Here is an 18,310-nt window from a genome sequence, read left to right as displayed (position 1 = left end):
CCCAGAATAATTTTGAACGGTTTTTTAAACCATATTATTTGTACATTTCCTTGCCGTCGTTGCAAGTCTACGACGTAAAACTGCACAATAGTTCACGTTTTGTGGAGGACAATAACAAGGCGCCCAGTGAAGATGAAATTCCAGCAGAGGTATAAAATCGTGGTGAGCTCAATTACTCTACATGACCCTACTAAGGGCCTCTTCACATGAGCCCGGTTTCCGAGATCTCGCCTTACCTCTATCTTTTGTAAAATTTTCGATGTGTGTATAAGAGGGCGGCCCCGCTGTCGACCGGCTGTCTTGGTTCCCGAGATCTCGGTACTGGTGGGCTGGAAATTTTGCCATATCAACACTTCAGACCAGCCAGTAACAGGATGACCGTGATAGCGGGATACATTCTGGCGTTCCGGATCGGATCGTTCCGGATCATGGGATGGCATCGTTGCGGCATCGTTACAGCGTTGCCTGCTGTATTTTCCACATCATAAGCATCCCATTTAACTGCCGTGATACAGTTTTAAGAGTTGCCGAAGCTATGATAGGCGCGAAAGTTAAAATTTTTGTTATTTCGCCATGTTTGCTTTGTTTCTCGAATTTGGCGCCAGAACTCGTCTCCACGATCTTTGGCCTCAGTCTCATCTCGGAAACCGGGCTGAAATAATTTCTCGGTTCATGTGACATGTGTGAAGAGGCCCTAACTCTACTAGACGACTGTGTAATATGATGCTTGAAAGTGGTGACAGACATGATAATCAACTTTTCAGGCTACATCTAACGAAAGCGGACTAGACCCGGGGACTAGAGCGGGTAAAAGTAGTCTTAAAAGTAGCATTTTAGTAGCCTTGACTTGAAACCACTATTTTTTTGCGACGTTTAGTGCAAGCTACATGACGGGAGCGAACTTGGTCAGCGGAGTTATGCTCAAGGATGAATGTTTTTGACCACGCTCCGAGGCATTTCAAAAATTTTGAGCGTAATCATATAAGAAAAGGAAATGATGACAATGCTGTATCAGAAATAGATTTGCAATGTAGAATGCTAAGGATCTGGTTGTAGCATTTTTGGGTTGCAAAAATCTTCCCAGATGCTGCGTAAATATGCCGAAGACATACGATGTTCGTATCACAACTCTGGACGCGGAATTAGAGTTTTCAGTCGAGGTTAGTTCATAAACACAACTGCTACTGTATGTTGTTTACATGCCATCTATTAGCGTCCTTTTTACTGTAGATTCTTTATTTAAACGCGTTAATTTGATAAATTACGCCGTTTCGTCTCTCTCTCTCTCTTACAGAGAAATTGCACTGGAAAAGAGTTGTTCGATCTCGTCGTACGAACCCTTGGTGTTCGGGAAACATGGTATTTTGGCTTGCAATTTGTTGATAGAAAAAATGTTATTACGTGGCTAAAATTTAATAAGAAGGTAAGGTTATGTAGTTAGAGACAGGTTTATTTTGACGTAAGTCATTTGAAAAATTAATGTCAATATCAACCGCTTAAACGCAGCATGTGAACATGGTGGAACTTCAAGTAATCACTGCTCATTACAGAGTTCCTTACTTATGTCGGATCTCAATTCATTAGCGTACGTGCTATTAACTTAATAGTTTTCATTGAGCTCATTTTTGTGGCATGTACATTATTTGTTGACGTTTTGATAAGCTAGGGACACAATTTTCTGTTTTCAGCGTAATTCCCACGACATGTGTATTTTTCTTCATTTTTGGCTTATCTTGTAAATTTACTGTATTTAACTAGTAATAAAATTTTCAACGCCACACTTACATGTATTTTAGCCTCGAAAACCAAGGCTGAATTCAGTGAAGCCTTGATTTAAAATTTGGGAAAGTTCGGGGGGCAAATTATAAAAATCTTTCCATTTGATGAAAAACTATTTTTGCATCACAGCTGACTACGTACTAAATAGCCCAGAGCGAATCAAAACAATAGCTAAAAGCCTCGTAAGGTTGCTTTTTGTTCGCACAATTGTCATTGTAAGCAGGTGGTTGTGCAGTCGTCATTATATTGTTGATTTATCTTTTGCTTGAAGCATACTTTAATACTTTGTGAGGTATGAGGTGTCACACGCCCTTCTTTAATGGCTAGAAAATTAGAATGATCTAGTATCGGGTGGTTAATTAATCTGGTTGCATCAAATTTGTGTACGCAAAATGCCATGTGGCTTCAGGTAGAAAATTCATCAATGTTAATTGTTAAAGTCTTTTAGGGTGTTTATCATCCTTAACTGATTTCACATGATAAGGTGTCAAATATTTAATTGTTTTTCATTGAATTCACATCTTGTCCTTAAAAGACATTTTCTCCATTTAAGAATGTTTGTAAACAATTTTAATTTTCATAGCTCTATGATGTCAGTAATTTTCTGGAGAACAAAAGTGTATCAAGAATAAAATTTATATTGGCAGTGATTTGATTGTTAGTCTGATTTCTCTGAGAATCTAACGTTTACCTGAGTGTCAAATTTCAATAGTTATATTGTCCATTGTATGTATGTAATAATAACTATTTATTTTTTGTAAAATAATGAGAGTAATGTGATTAATGTAACACTGTTCATTGATTATAAGCATGTTCTGAGATGAAAGTGGAAAAGTATTATTCATCTCGGCAGTCTTGACCTGCTCCCTGAACAAAAGCTAGACAAAAGCTTCCAACACTTCTCTATGCAAAATAGGTTACTATCATATTTTTGGAAATTTAATTGGTTATTGCACAGCCAATTCATGCAAAGAACAAAAGATAATGCAAAAGTAAGATTTAAATGAATAAAACTCAAATAATTTGCATATTATATGGCTCAGTCTGTTTCTGCTGTGTGATCAGTCAATTTGTGGTCTGTAACTTGTCATACAGACCAAAATCTCAAGAGTAAATGCTCATGCATTTCACAGCTCTAAATCTCTTTATCTCGAAAAAAAAAAAAGGGTTTAAAAAAAGTTATAAGACATCTTTCAACATTGAGGACTTGGATGCTGACTTTGTCCTTCAACATTTTGACCTGTGTTTACTTGTGAATAAAGGCGATGAAGAAACTGAATGATAATCTTATCAAAGAAGAGGATTTTAGTCAGTGTTATTACAGTACACAGTTAAAAAGACGAAAATCGACTGGCAGAAAACAACCAATTTTTGACAAATATGATAACAAACATTGCTGCAAATACCTGCACCTGATCATCTTGACAAGCTTCTTTGCCATTTGCAATGTTTTTTTTCCAAAGACTCCAGCATCATGTGCATTGGCGAGTGAATACTTACAGTGCTATTAGTTTTGAAGAAGTAAATTTCTTCACCATGGCACATTTACATTTTGATTATGGAAAGACTTTGTAATGTCCTATAGACAATAGTTTCTGTGAGCCAATTAAAAATCACTTGTTTTGCACTTCTTTCTGGTCCCCCAAACATGAAGCCATGCTCGTTTACAAATCAATTCATCCATCAGCTCGCTCCTAGGAGCCTTTCATTGTACATTTCTCTGCTGCCATTGCACAACTACGACATGAAAATGCTTAATCACACATTCTGTGGAGCACATACAACTGTAAACAAGCAACAACAAATTTTTCATTCTCTTTCTAAACCTCGAGTGCGGTTCCCAAGAAATCAACTCCTGAGGGAAATTTGCCCACATTAAACATTTTTATTGAAATTAAATAAATGCAACAAAGTTTTGAAACATGCAAATTCGCTTTAAAAGTGACGTTTTCACTGCTGTTGCCAATTTGGATACTAAAGCTCTCTAACAATTTGAAGATGATATGATGATGGCTTATTCTGCGTATTACAGGTCTTGGATCAAGATATTCCAAAGGAGGATCCAGTGAGTCTAAATTTCCGAATCAAGTTTTATCCTGAGGATGTAGCTGAGGAACTCATGCAAGAAATAACACAGCACTTGTTTTTTCTGCAAGTAAAGGAAGCCATTTTGAACATGGACATCTTCTGTCCCCCAGAGGCATCTGTTCTCCTTGCTTCCTATGCTGTACAAGCTAAGGTAAAGATACTCAGTACCGTAAATCCTCTCTTAAGCCCCCCCTCTCAAATAGCCCCATCTCTAATAATCTTTCTTCCCCTTTTCAAGGGAAGAAAGTTAATTAAAGTTTATTTACTGTGAATGTAAACAAATAAAGCTTGAGCTATGTTAATAAGACCCCCCCCCCCCCCCTCTCCACTCACCTAATTATTCCTCACTGATAAATGATAGACTGTATTAATCAATCATCAACTTTGTGTGGGCTGATCCAGGGCGGTTTATTTACCAAATGGAAGTTTAGATAAATTTTTATTCTGATCCTCAGCAGCATGACCTCCAACCTTCTTGTACTTGAACGTTTCCACTTTGTATTCTAGTTCTTTATGGAGAACTGATACCATTAAATTAAATTCCACCCCCCCCCCCCCCTCATTCAAATGGGCTTGAATTAATAAATAAGCTCCCCCAGGGGGCTTAATAGAGAATATATGGTAATTGAATTAGACACCTACCAAGTTATGACCACAGGTAGAGTGGTAATAGCTCACAATAGATGATGTTTATTGCTAATTCTTGTATCTTATTGGTACGCAATTGTCCTTGAAGAGTGCTAACTTTTTTCAAATTTTGTTTTTTTTATTTTAGTATGGGGACTATGACAAGGAATTTCATACTCCAGGATTTCTTGCAAATGATTTATTGCTTCCTCAAAGGGTCAGTATTTGGGAGTTAATGTGGTGATCCTTTCTATGATTTGACTGCCAATTGTAGTGTTATTACCTAGCTGTATGTCAAGAGGTTCCACTAACCTGTTAAATGCATTTAAATGCAATTTAAAGGAGTTAACAACTAAGAGCGCCTTAAGTGCCTGAGGTCTATGGTCCTTGGCATGCCCATGCCCGGTAGCTGGCTGCATCGATCATGTGATTCATTGGCGCGTTCAGTTTTCCTCCGTGCTAGGTTCTGTCAACTTAAGCAACGACAGTGGCGATGGCAATGAGAAGAGCAAAAATGCAATTATAGGTTCTATAAGCAAAACCAAAAGTTTGCACATGCATCACACTTTTTTGTTTATATCTAGTTTCTTGTTTTATGGAATATGTTGACACGAGGCAAAATTTTGATTTGTCTAGCATGTGTCAAAATATTTTCTAACTTGTGCAAGGCAAAGAGATCTTTTAAACCATATCCGCATCAGTATGATTCAGAAATAGAGAAACAGGCGAGAAAGACAAGAAAACTGCTATGATGAATATTTTGTCCAACCACCCATCTATGGGATACTTCCTTGAAGGTTATTTCATGATCTTCAGGGAAACTTTTCCCTCTGAAATGAAGCCTGGTAAATGCTCAGCAAAAATAACTAACAAAAAGGGTAGAAAAGTGAAAAAAAGTGGGAAGGAGAAGAAGCAAAACGTAAAAATAGAGGAGGCAGTGTCTCATTTCAAACCAAACATCTTGAAAGTTTACCCCTTTTCCCCCAAAGTTCAGAAGCTGCAGTTTAGCACCAGGAACAGACTTAAGCCAGAATAGTTTTCTAATAGTTTTTTCACTTGTGGTTCTTTTGGCCAGGAAGTAACCAGAAAACAGCTCCACCTTTTTAGTGTTTTGGCTCAGACAATATATTATTTTGACCAAAATTTCTAGGATCAAATGCATGGTTTGATGTCAGGTACAGTCTAATCTCTCCTTACAGACACCTCTATAATACAGACACCTCTCTATTGCGGACAGTTTGTTTGGTCCCAGAAATGCCAAAAATCATACATTCCCTACCTCTATAATACGGACACCTCTGTAAAGCGGACAGCTTGGTTCTGTCCCTTTGATGTCCGTATTAAAGAGGTTTGACTGTATTTTTGTCACAAATTAAGCACTTAAAGATTACATGTACAGCAACACCTGATGAGCACAGTTATTGTAGCAGTTGTGCTTTCAGTAAAGAAAATTTGTTTAACGATTAATTTATACTTCAGGTTATTGACCAGTACCAGATGACATCAGACATGTGGGAAGAGAGAATTACCTCATGGTATGCTGAACACAAAGGAATGAGAAGGTGTAACTGTTTTTCTTTCTCTGCTGTTAGTACAGAAAATGGTCATCTTGATTAATTGGGTTTCATGTGTCTCATATGGTTGAGTTCTTTTGATAGTGCCAGGGGCACTAGCAACTCTTGGAGTTGATCTTAGTGCAATGCAATTGGTCATTTATTTTGATCTTGATCACAAAAGACAAAAAGGGGCATTAGCCAAAAGTCAAACAGCAGCTTAGGCAGAGCTTTTTTGGTGTTGAAAAGTAATGAAGAATAAAATAAGTGGTGGTCAACCCTTGCACGACAAACTACCCAAAATGCCAAGATCTGGTGGCATCACTCTATGGGAGGTGGTGATTTTTATTATGATAGTTGATTCCATATGAGACATGGTTCCACATGAAGGTTTCACTGTTCTATGTTTTTTTCCTTTACTTGCCTCTGTTTATAATTCCTGGAGTCAACATAATTGTCATCACGGAACTGGGGTGCCTTACCCAGAAAGTTATGCTCTGCAATTAATATTGCCCATTTGTGTTTCAATTCTGGTCAGTGGACTCTCACTTTAAGCAAATTTGTTTTGATTTGGTAATTGTTAACTCGATTAACTTTTTTAACTATCATTTCATTTACACCAGAGATGAAGCAGAAATGGAGTACTTGAAAATAGCACAAGATTTAGAGATGTATGGAGTGAGCTACTTTGAAATCAAGGTACTGTGACTGCTAAGAACAGTCAGTCCTTCTGATAGGGTTCTTTAGTTAAGACCAGTTGCTTTATTTATGGGCCCCAACATATAGTTACTACTATTTGTACTGAAAAGTTTAAATAGGCCTTAAAGTCCTGGCTAAATTATCAAACATTTTCTTCTAGCATCGTGTTTGAAGAGCTTGTTTTTCTGATTAGCCACCTCTCTTAACATTGCATTTAAATGGCTTTCAGCATCAAACATTTCGCATCACAAACAAATGTTAAATTGTTCAGTGGTGAATCCAGACCTTGAGGAAATGGGGGTGCTGCTCGTCCTCACCTTGTGTTCAGGGAAAGGGGTCTCATAATAATAATTTTTTTTTTCTTGGGCCATCATTTTGGTTGAAAAACAATGAGGGCTTGGGCTTGGGCCCCTCTCCTGGATCCACCACTGTGTTTAATAAACATTTGAATTGATGCATGTTTACCTCAGTGCCTATTATTGATTGTATTGTTGTCCTCTCTTTGCATATCATTACATTATAACTGATATCACTTTACACTGTTTTCCTGTTATTTTGTAATTTGAAAGTTTGTTGTACAACTTGACTTTGGCACAGCAAAGTTGACAGTGACCTCATACACAAAAATGTTTCTTACTGTATCTGTTCAAACAACTGAATGGCAAGTGAATAGGCTAGATAAGCCATTCAAAACAGATTTCATCAACAATTGCAGAAATAATTTTAGAACAGTTGAGGTCAAATGACTGAAGGAAATGTTTTCTTTAACACTTAGTGGTTTCCCTTGTCATTTTGCAGAACAGAAAAGGAACAGATTTGTGGCTTGGGATTGATGCCCATGGTTTAAACATATATGAGAAAGACAACAAACTTAATCCAAAAATCTCCTTTCCTTGGAATGAGACAAAGAATATTTCTTTTCACGATAAACGGGTGAGTGTCCATAATAATCCAATTTTCACTATCAAATGTTTATTGTGTTGTTACCAATCATGTGAGGAAGCCACTACTGCAAAGTAATAATTGTTGTTATAATTGTTGCTAGCAGTTTCAGGGCTGTAACTTAGGGCTAGGGCTGGGGCTGGGGATTTCCCATGGCTACTATGAGCATGACCTCTGGCTACCTTCATTAGAGACACAAGGAAAATAGCACCAAAAGAACTTTGGTTGTTTATCATTTACAAAAAGTTTCCAGAAAATCTGATTGGAATGTAAACGGAACACGAATTTTCAGGTCATTTCAGTGGAAAATTTTCCGTAGCAATGGAAAAGTTAGTCTTGTTTTACCGGTGGGAATGTCCAAACAGACATTTGTGTTCCATTTCTTCAAAGCAATCTTTGATACCAGTCTCAGCCTTTAGTGGACTTTTTTTGGCATAACTGTAACTGTTTTAGTGCAAATGGTGAATGCGACTCCATGATAAAATTTATCAGTCTTGAATTTTACTCCTGAAACTTGAAATGTTAATGAAATCCCTACAGAGTCTAATTTTCTCATCCCTGATGCCTGATTGGTTTTATTATCTGCAACCTGGCTATAACACTACACAGTAACAAAGTCCTCTTGAGCCGTACACACCCATTTTTTCAATGAAGTCAAATAATATACACTAATTACTACACATGGCTTCTTTTCTTAGTTTCAGATCAAACCAGCAGAAAAATCATCCCCAGATTTTATATTTCATGCAGCAAAACTTAGAGTCAACAAAGTGGTGCGTATGCAAGCAAAATAACTGTTTTTTCAGTATTTTGTTGAATGTATAATCTGGTTGTGTGACACATACTAAAATGCCATGAAATGATAATAATTTTAGCTTCATACTTTCCTTTAATTTTTTTTTTCCTTAACAGATTCTTGATTTGTGTATTGGTAACCATGAACTTTTCACACGGAGGAGAAAACCAGATACTATGGAAATGCAACAGATGAGATCTTTAGCCAGAGAAGAGAAAATGAGACGGCAGGTGAAGTCAAAAGATTTCTGTTTATTCAGTTTTCAAGCATTTAAGCAAGAGAAGTTTGTGAGAACTTATTCCAACTTTATGTGAGCTGTAGCCAAATTTTCTAAACTCTTTAGCACCCATGGCTGATGAGTGTTTGCAGAAGAGTAAAGTAAACAAAAAAACAGCCAATCTTGATTTTATTTTTATGAATGGGATCCCTGGAAAAAGTGGTGTTTTCATAAGCTGACAGAAAAATGGTTTTTATGAAAGTCTTAGAAAATTTAAAAGTATAAAGGCACTTGATATAATAATTAATTCAATTACTATATATCTTTTAACTTTTGCATCCAGCATCACATAATTTATACAACTAATGTACAACGACATCCATATACACTTAAAATAACTCTCAAAATACTTGTAACAGTAAACAACGTACATATTTGCCCTACTTTTTGGTATTCATTTTAAAATTGTTTGTTGTAGATCGAAAGGGATAAGCTGTTGAAAGAACAGCAAGCACGTGAGGAAATAGCTCAACAAAAGGAGGAGCTTGAAAGAAGAATGATAGAATACCAGGAAGAAGCCAGTAGAGCCAAGGAAGCATTGGTAAATAAATTTCCCAAGAGTGACCAACATCAATTTTCTCCTAACAGAATCAATACACCATTAAGAGAAACGGTTGTGAGAATTGATATAATGATCACCAAAGAAAAAATGCTTTGATCCTTTATCAAATTCTCTTAACTAGCTCTTTAAGCAAATGTATGGAGATCAGGCTGAAGAATTTGTATGTAGATATTTGGGCCTTAGGGGTTAAGCAAATGAATGCCTGCCCAACTAACCAAACTGTATAATACCTTGGTGCATACTCTAAAATAGGACATGAGGTTTTAGTAATGTTGAGGTTTCGAAGAACTTTTTTTGCGGTATCTCGGCAGTAGTTACATCAGTTTCGGTTTTATAGAATAAAACACTTTACTTGGACATATTAACTAAGAATAACTTTATGTTGTCTTTTCTAGATTAAATCTGAAGAGATGGGTGAATTGTTGGCCGAGAAGGCCAGAGTGGCTGAAGAAGAAGCAGCTTTGCTGGGGAAAAAAGCCTCTGATGCAGAGGAAGAAATTAAAAGACTCCGAATGAACGTCAGCAAGGTATGCACGCATATGTTGTACTTAATTTTTTATCTCAGTTAATTTTTGTTTTTCCATCGTTTTTGGGTATGGTAGTGTATGCTGATGAATTTGAAACAAAGGAAAAAAATAAAAAAACTACAACACATACAAGTATATTTTACGGGGGGATTGGGGGAGTGTAAGATACATCGAGACCACCACCCAAGCATGAACATTCTTGACAAGAAACAGGCAACACAAACATGTCGAACACCAGGGGAAGCGGAGCTTATCATTGTAAATTATTATTCCTTGACCAATACTGTGTTTGTTTACTCGGTTTTTTTACAGTCAGGAGACGAGCGAGTAGCTATGGAAAGAAGAGCTCGTGAAGCAGCAGAAGAAAGATTAAGGAGAGTCATGCAAGAGGCCGAAGCAAGGTAAAAAAAAAATGTTCGCGACGTTTGGAACATACAACATCCCATCGCAAAATCATTGAGTGGCTGAAGCAGTTCAGTATTTAGTTAAAGTGATTATGAAAATAGTCAATTCCTGAATCAGGCCCCGGTTGTTCAAACGTTGGATACCGCTATCCATCGGATAAATCACTATCCAGCGGATAAGTATTAGGAATTAAACCACTGGATAGAGATTTATCCACTGGATAGCGTTATCCACCTTTTTAACAGCTGGGCCCAGAACGTTAATTTGGCTTTCTACCTTATCACGCGGCTATTTTGTTGTGGTGTGTTGGAGCCTTTTTGAAACGGTTGGCAGAAGATGAAAATTGTTGAACAAAACAGTCATTCCGCTAAGCGAGGTGACTATTAAGGCTGTACATCACAAGTGATATAAAATGATGTTATCTGAATTTTTCTACATCTTAGAGCAAGGGAATCTTTACTGGTAAGAGAAGATTTGATGAAATCACGTCAGGCGGAGAGGCTAGCAAAGCAAAAGCTACTGGAATTTACGTCTTCCCCAGATCTATTCTCTGTAAGTAAAACTTGCCTCGTCTGAAACTTAACAGAGACTGGGCACTGACCTTATGACCTTGGATTTCTGGGATTGTTCAACTAGATGTCTAATTGTACATAATGGCAACATTAGCCAATCATAGCTCCTGTAAGAGAGGTGCATTTCTTTTAATTCCCCTCACGAATCGATCCTTTGACCTCCCAAGCAGAGCGCAGGCGCTTTAGAGACTCGTGGCATTCCTCCTTTTATAGTTTGCCAATACAGTGGACTGTAAGTATTGAAAGAATGGAAACCCAAAACAGGAAACAGGTTCCCTCACTGAAGGGTTACCTAAGACTCACAATAAATAAAACTTAAAACAGCTAAAAAAAACTCACAAATGCCTAAACAAGTGGCAATTATGTAAAATTATTGAAACTATGTAGTTATCAAAAAATTATAAAAAAATATAAGGCTCAGTCAATTCCAGGCGTGCCTATCCCACCGGGCATCCGTCAGACGTCCGTCACCTTGTCGGTTCCCGCGGTGGGGAATCTGTCAGAAAACCTCTGCCCAGGGGTGGGGCATTTGTCAATTCTTCTAGAAGCGGTTAATATCGTTCCTTTTTCAATATTTCACTTAAAAACTTGCACACTGTTATGATCAACAATGTTGAAAGTTAACTGTTCGGCTGAAATAGGTTTCTTTAACGATCCTCAAAATCTCCAGCTTAAAGTCAGTAACTCTTCCTCTCTTCTAGAGAAGCAAGTAACTGGTACATTACTTTCTGAAAGCTTCTTTGTATGGTCCTATGACCGGGTTGATGTGACGTAATTAGTAAAGCAACGGAAGTAGATTGCTGTAATTTTAGCCCTAAAGTTCTTGACTTAACTCTTAGGCTGCTTTAGGATGAGCAATATTCCTGTCTCTTGTTGTCCAAAGATGAATAGTGCTATCAAGTTTCTATCCACTGGACACTTTCGGTTTTCCTAAGTACCACTTATCCACTGGATATTAATTTACTGGATTGGACGGTGGTTTGGATATATGTTGTATCCACTGTTGACGAGTAGGCCCACAGACTTTAATGCTGGAAACAACATATATCCAAGTCACCTCCACCCTCGATCTTCACTTATTAAATCAGTTTTTAAACTCTCGGTTTAATCTATACTCCGTAGAGTAGGCTGCTTAGTTCTGTACCTTGAAGATCTTTAGTCTTTGACTGTGAGTAAAAGAAACAAAATTGGCACGGCATTCTGCTCTATTAGTTCGTTTCTCATGGCTTCAGTGTGGTCGTATGTGTCCTATTTATACTTAAAAATGTTCTCGAGGAGGTAAATTAGTACTTCTGTAACACAAAAACACGGGATGCAAAACAGGAGGTGGTACTGCAATTTTTTATAATAAAATTACTTCAACTAACAGTAGTAACTAAAGTTCTCGTTGTCTATTTGTTCTCTAGAGGTACCACGATCCAAGGGAAATAATTGCCGATATCGACCGAAGTGTTGACCAGTTAACAGATGGCGAGGTTAATCAACTGTCCAGAGAATATGAGAGGGAAAGGTAAAAACGAAAACTGCTGTACAGTAAAGTCTCTTTTGTCTTATGCGGTGCTCGGCTGGGACACTGCCTGCAGGAATAATAATTATGTATTATTTATATAACGCTTTCTTTCAACAGAAACAGGAATATTCAGCAGCAGCTGAGAGACCTCAAGTCGCAGATGGAGGTAAAAACTGCTTTGACAGTTTTCCGTATTAGTTTTGTTTAAATGTAATACTCACAACTTTCCAAAATGCTGACGTTTCTCGCGGCTGCGTTTTTCCTTTGCATGCTTACATGAAACATGTAACATTAATAGCTGATAGTGATAAATTTAACTATTCATTATGGAAGCGAAATTGTTTCATTTAGAGAAGTACCCAAAAGCTCCTTCTTTATTGATTGGGACTTTTTCTTGTAGTTCTCAGTTATTCGCCCATGGGTTTTCTTGCCGGTCTGGGATTTAGTCAGACAGAATTCGTTATAAAGTGAGCAAAAGATAGTGAGCAGCTGACCTCATGCACTATTTCCTGATCGCTCGTACTGTATTTATTTCCAAATGAATTTATTGATCGAGGCAGTTTCTCCTGTAGTTCTCACTTATTCGCCAGAAGGCCTTCTCACGTTTGGGATTTTATCACACACATATCGTTATAAAGTGACTAGCTGGTCACACAATCTTCTGATTGCTCATACAGTGTTTGATATTGGGATTCTTGCCGGAATTCTGTAGTGTTTGAAGCCTGTGTCACTTCTTTGTAGAGGACGGGATGAAGGGTCACCCTATAGCCTGCGAACCGCAGACGTATTTCCGGTCGTCGTTTCTCTTCCTCCACTTTTGATTTGAATTTTATCCATTTGCTCTTCTTTATTTCATTTTTAGGGACTGAAGATTGATGATAGACAGACGCGCTGGGATTACATTCATGATGAAAATTTACGACTCGGAGAAAATAAGTACTCTACGCTCCAGAAAGTGAGTAATGAATTTGTTTGCAATATTTATTTCCGGGCTTTCCAGTTAAACGATCCAAGTCCGAGTCGAATCATCAAGATAAGGCACCTAATGTTATTTTTCGTTTTCTCGTTTTGCTTTTTGCTGATAACAAGTTCTTTAGTAGTCGTACATTCACAAATTTTGCCTTTCTGTTTTCACTTGGTTGAACACCGCCCTCGAATAAACGCCGCAGGTGGAAGTAATTAACGCCGCCCTCGAATAAACGCCGCACCTAATCAGAAGAATACGGCGTTTATTTGAGGATAATAAGAAATGTTATTACATGGCTCAATCTACGGGCAATTCCTGCATTCTGATTGGCTACCCGAGCGTACCTTGCCCGCTGGGGATTTCCCACGTTGGCCCCGCAATTAAAAGTTCTGTTTTTGGCCACGTAATAAATCCTTTATTGACAACGTTTGCTCCTTCAAGATGACTGAATATTGTTCTCGTTCTTTTTCGCGTTTTTACTGACCATATCCAGCCATCGTGACCTCACGCTTGGTCAATAACGCATATATATTGGAAGTACGATTCTATCTCACCAAAAAGGCCGGACACTGAAACGTAGAACCTATTTCTGCTTATTTACCTGTTTTTACAAAATTAATGATTTATCGTAAATCGGGGGTCTCTTCCGATAAGGGGTCCGGACTCACACATCCCCTTTTTGCAGAACTTAAGTTGGATGCACTTTCTAAGTTACGATATGTGTAGTTCTTTGTCACTAAAAATTGTTTGTTTACTCTGAACAGCGTAGTATATATAGCGACAATCAACTTAGAGATAAGACCATGTTTAAAGTGGTCGCTTACAACATACTTGGGACTTTAAGATCCAAAGACGCGGACGGCAACGAGAATGTCAAAAAAACAATTGGTTTAATAAGCAAAACAACAACTTCGCACGTGTATCACGCTTTTTTGTACATTTCTTTCCTGTTTTTGCAAGACTACGACGTGAAAATGCCTATTAAAATTTTGCGTTTTATGGAGGACGTAAACAAGCAACGACGAAATTTTATTTCTCCTTCTGAGCTTGGCTATGGTCGCTCAAATTTAGCTTCAGAGGGTTCGCCTACATTTGACAAAGTAAGTGGGTAGGAATAATCGCTATTAAGACTGAAGGAACGCAAATTCACTTTTAAGCGACGTTCTCGTTGCCGTCGCGTCGTTGGATCTTAAAGTCCCTACTTACCTGCGAGCAGAGCCTCCTTTTGTCTTTTTGATCGAGGAGGACAAAAGGAGGTTCTGTCTGAATCACGTCAAACCTCTGAGGTCACCACAGCCCGAACTTCTGGACTAGTCAATCTTGTTTTCTCTCGTCAAACTGTTTTTTTCGAGTGTGAGCATCGTTTTTTTGATAAACCGATGGTCATAACCGAGCCCGCTGTAGCAAGCACACGGCTATTAGGCCTGGGTTGGAAACTATAAATAATCGTGTTCTATTGGGAAAAAACCGTTTTTGGTTGGTTTGGTTGATCAACTTTTTCAACCAGCTCGGTCTTTGTTTTGAGACTGCCGTAAATTTGAGAAAACTTTATTTTCTACCTGAAAAAATTCAATTCAACGAAATTTTAGCATAATAAAAAACGTGTTTCTACAATCGTCCTACTTATCCTGTATTCCTGTTAACCGTCAAAAAGCACATTTCTCCTCATCTTGACTTTACACATGTCCCGGCGCCGATAAATCGGATATTTCATTCTCAAAAATAGCCTGTAATGCGAGGTTCAGGCGTCTCCATGGTTTCCAACAACAACATTTGCGCTACATGTTCTAATTCATCGTCTGATTATTGTTATTGATTTCAGATTCAGACGGGGACATCCACTGCTAGAATACAGTTTTTTGAAGAGTTATGAAAGACACTGTTATTTTGCTTAAGAATATATTAGAGATCACTTAATGTATTTAATTATTTTTAAAACGGAGATATTTAATCCATAGATGATATTATTATTGCAATTAATTGTTGTTATTATTTCTTTCACTTGTTCTTGTTGTATTTGTTTCACTTGCTCTAAAACTCAGCTCATTTTAGTTAAGTTAGCTAGTTTAGGTTTTAAGCTATCTATTAAATTTCGGATGGACTGACCACCTAGTTCTGAGGTTTTCTTGAAACACAGGCATAAAAGAAAGTATTTTGGGCAAACTCTTTTCCAGGCTCTCTCCTTTCTGCAGGGGAAAGTCTGGGAACCCAAACCACACGGAAGATAAACTTAAGGGCCTCCTCATGTTTTTTAAATTTATGTATGAAAAAACAAATATGGAATATCGGATGTTTATTAATTTATTATTTTAAACATTGTTGGAAGATTTTGATATTTACTTTTATCGCCCAAGAACGGTTCCTTCTAGTTAGCTTTTCAATAGGTAAACTGTTTCAAATGTCATTAGACAAATAGGTAGGTTTTATGAAGACAGCCAAAGCAAGTTGTTAATTTGAGTGTAATAATGTAGAGTCTAGTTTATATCAGTAAAAAATACTGTGACATTCCTCAGCCAGTATAGGATTAGTATCCCTTGGTGCTGCTAGCTTTTGCGTCCGTCAGCGCAGCTTTCAAACTGTTCCATTTCCCTGATTCTGAAGTAGTTTGATAACCATAATTCAACATTTTCTTGTGTTATAGTTTTTATCGCGTATTTTGACGATTCGATCAAATAAACTTTGTGTTACTTCTGCTTTAAAGCGCAAAAAAAATATATAAGATTTGGTCGTGAACATAGGCTATTCTGTTTCTCAGAGCTTGGCGTTTCTTTTGGTCAAGTGGTCCTTTCTTATCTCGTTGGGAGAAAAGCTGGGGCTATTGGCGTCTGCACTGTTCTATCACCATAGCATAGCTGCGCAAACAGTCGCCTCTCGGCACTAACTGTCATTTGGAAAAAACCGAGCTTAAACGCCCGGCAGTGGGAATTGATGAGAGGCGAGTGTATTTGCAGCCTACAGGCAGTACTACTGCGGGAACAATAGGGCGCATGGCATCATGGGTAGGATGGGAGACATGACACCGCAGATACAGTACGTTCTCAAGAAATAATGTGCACCGCGTAAGAGAAAAAAACAGACACTTGGAGAGGGGGAGGATCATGGAATTAAAAGAATCCAGAATTAAATCAAGAATCACGTGTGCTTCGTATGGCAATCGATGCATCTTTTTGTGTTATCGTTCTAATTTAACTAGAACAATTGTAAGTGTTTTTGGTAAAATTTCATTCTTTCGCCATATCTTTCCTATCCCGATCTGCCTTTGAGTCTTATCTGTGCTGCGCAGATTCACAGTTGAGCAGTAGGCTTTACGTGTCAGCCCTCTGGACGTTCCTTAGGGAGGGTTGGGTCGAGTACCGTACACTGCTGCTTATAAATTTCCGTCGGGACGTAAATCAAACGCTTCAGCTCCACTTCCACAGGTGAATACACTTCTTACTGACTGGTTTTGATCCTGTCTGACCAAAGCCGGCTTGCACGTACAGAACATCTATATTGCAACACGCTGCAAAAGACCGGACCTCGTTTGTCCGCGTGAAGCCAGGAAACAAGGGGGCGAGGAAGGAGATCTCTGCGCTCGAGTTAACCACAAATTTCTATTCTATTATCCAAAATTTTTTCCTCCCGTCCCACTCGGTTTCACTGGTCAAGGTTGTTTGCCATTTACAAAAAGTTTAAGAAAAATCCGGTAGAAAAGTGAATAGGACACTGCTTTTCGTGTCTTTCCGGTGAAAAATGTACGGGAGCAACAGACCATCTGAAAAGTAGTCCTGTTTTTTCCAATCGGAATGTTCCAAACAGAAATCAGCGTTTTATTTGTTAAACCATTTTTAAAATACCAGTTTCAGCCTTTCGCTCGCGGATTACCGGCAATTGGTAGACACGATTCCAGAATAAAATCAGGAACCCATAAAATTTACCGGTGCTGAATTTCTCTTATCATTTGCCCAAACTATAATCTAAAACTAGTTTAATTACACATGTAAATGGTAAACAACTCAAGATGGTCGAAACGTAGATGGAGGACTTTGGTACAATTGAGAATTTTCTACAATTCTATATTCCACTTGCCTGAAGATGAGCTTGCCTTTAAAGATGAACTGTTTTCCAAAAGCAAAGATTTTTCCTGAGATCTAATATTTTGAGACGAAGTAATATAAACACACGTTTTTATATATTACCATTCCATTCTTTATTATTAATACTATTTTCTAAATACAACTACACAAAAACGTTTATCCCAATAAATATCCATTCTGAAAAAGACCGTCAACTTTTTTTAAAGTACGATTCTTACACAACAAAACAATAATTTTAAGTCTCATATTTGTCCCTTCTTTGCATCGAAAACTTACAAAATAACAGTAGATGAAAGTATATGGTCTTTGAAAATTAACAATTGTTGTGTAGAACTTTTACTGATGTTACAATAATAGTCATATAAATTTATCCCTCCTTCACAAAGACGACGAAATAACAATTTATACATCTCAGCAAATCTTAATAAAAGTGCATTTTGGCACAATTATTTTGATCCCTCTCTAACACTGAATATCACAAAATAACGATACAGATAAGATTTTTAAAGAAATTATTAGAAAGCTTGTAATCCCTCTCTTTCGTGGAAATATACCACAAAATATTACTGCCTGCTAGTTTTTTCGAGTAGATTTAAAATGAAAGTTGTATCAATCCCTTTCTTGCATCAGAACAGTACCTTCAAATTAATTTTTCAGTTCTATATAGATTATTATAGAAGATTGTTAGATTATTTACCTTATAACTTGAATTGCAAAAGAAATTACATTCAAATTTTCTGATGAAATATTGTAGTAAAAATTGCATTAATGAAAAAAAAAAGATTTGCATTTTTCCCCCTTTTAAGGATATACTTTCAAAAAAGATATATCCCTTTCTAAATCAGAATATCGCAAAAAAAGAAAGGACAGCGTAAAATTCTTTCGAAACAAATATAAATAGGAACTGTAGTAACTGTAATAAGGATTGTA

At 37.4% G+C, this 18,310-nt stretch overlaps 1 protein-coding gene across 3 annotated transcripts; it reads left to right on the top strand.

The window, feature by feature from the left end:
- Positions 1-938: 938 nt before the first annotated feature.
- LOC140951835 (merlin-like) lies at positions 939-16,187 on the top strand. Of its 3 annotated transcripts, XM_073401187.1 has the most exons (17): positions 939-1,160; positions 1,295-1,423; positions 3,812-4,018; positions 4,643-4,711; positions 5,974-6,056; positions 6,671-6,746; positions 7,545-7,679; positions 8,387-8,461; positions 8,601-8,714; positions 9,180-9,302; positions 9,719-9,850; positions 10,163-10,251; positions 10,699-10,807; positions 12,234-12,337; positions 12,455-12,503; positions 13,200-13,292; positions 15,127-16,187. In XM_073401187.1, the coding sequence occupies exons 1-17, from the start codon at positions 1,098-1,100 to the stop codon at positions 15,175-15,177; spliced, it is 1,701 nt and encodes a 566-aa protein (XP_073257288.1). In that variant the 5' UTR covers positions 939-1,097; the 3' UTR covers positions 15,178-16,187. The 3 variants fall into 3 exon arrangements, with proteins under 3 accessions (XP_073257288.1, XP_073257290.1, XP_073257289.1); XM_073401189.1 differs by lacking the exon at positions 1,295-1,423; XM_073401188.1 differs by lacking the exon at positions 8,387-8,461.
- The last annotated feature ends 2,123 nt before the right edge of the window (positions 16,188-18,310 follow it).

This window comes from Porites lutea, chromosome 11 (assembly GCF_958299795.1).
Source record: "Porites lutea chromosome 11, jaPorLute2.1, whole genome shotgun sequence".
Lineage (NCBI taxonomy): Eukaryota > Metazoa > Cnidaria > Anthozoa > Scleractinia > Poritidae > Porites > Porites lutea.
Note: the sequence above shows the minus strand (reverse complement) of the source record. Positions and strands in the feature narration are given on the sequence as shown.

Excerpts from the sequence above, each read along its gene's own strand:
- LOC140951835 (XM_073401187.1), top strand. The coding sequence starts at position 1,098 with ATGCCGAAGACATACGATGTTCGTATCACAACTCTGGACGCGGAATTA. Across the intron at positions 4,019-4,642 it reads CCTATGCTGTACAAGCTAAG|TATGGGGACTATGACAAGGA; the intron begins GTAAAGATACTC and ends TTTTTATTTTAG. Across the intron at positions 7,680-8,386 it reads TTTCTTTTCACGATAAACGG|TTTCAGATCAAACCAGCAGA; the intron begins GTGAGTGTCCAT and ends TTCTTTTCTTAG.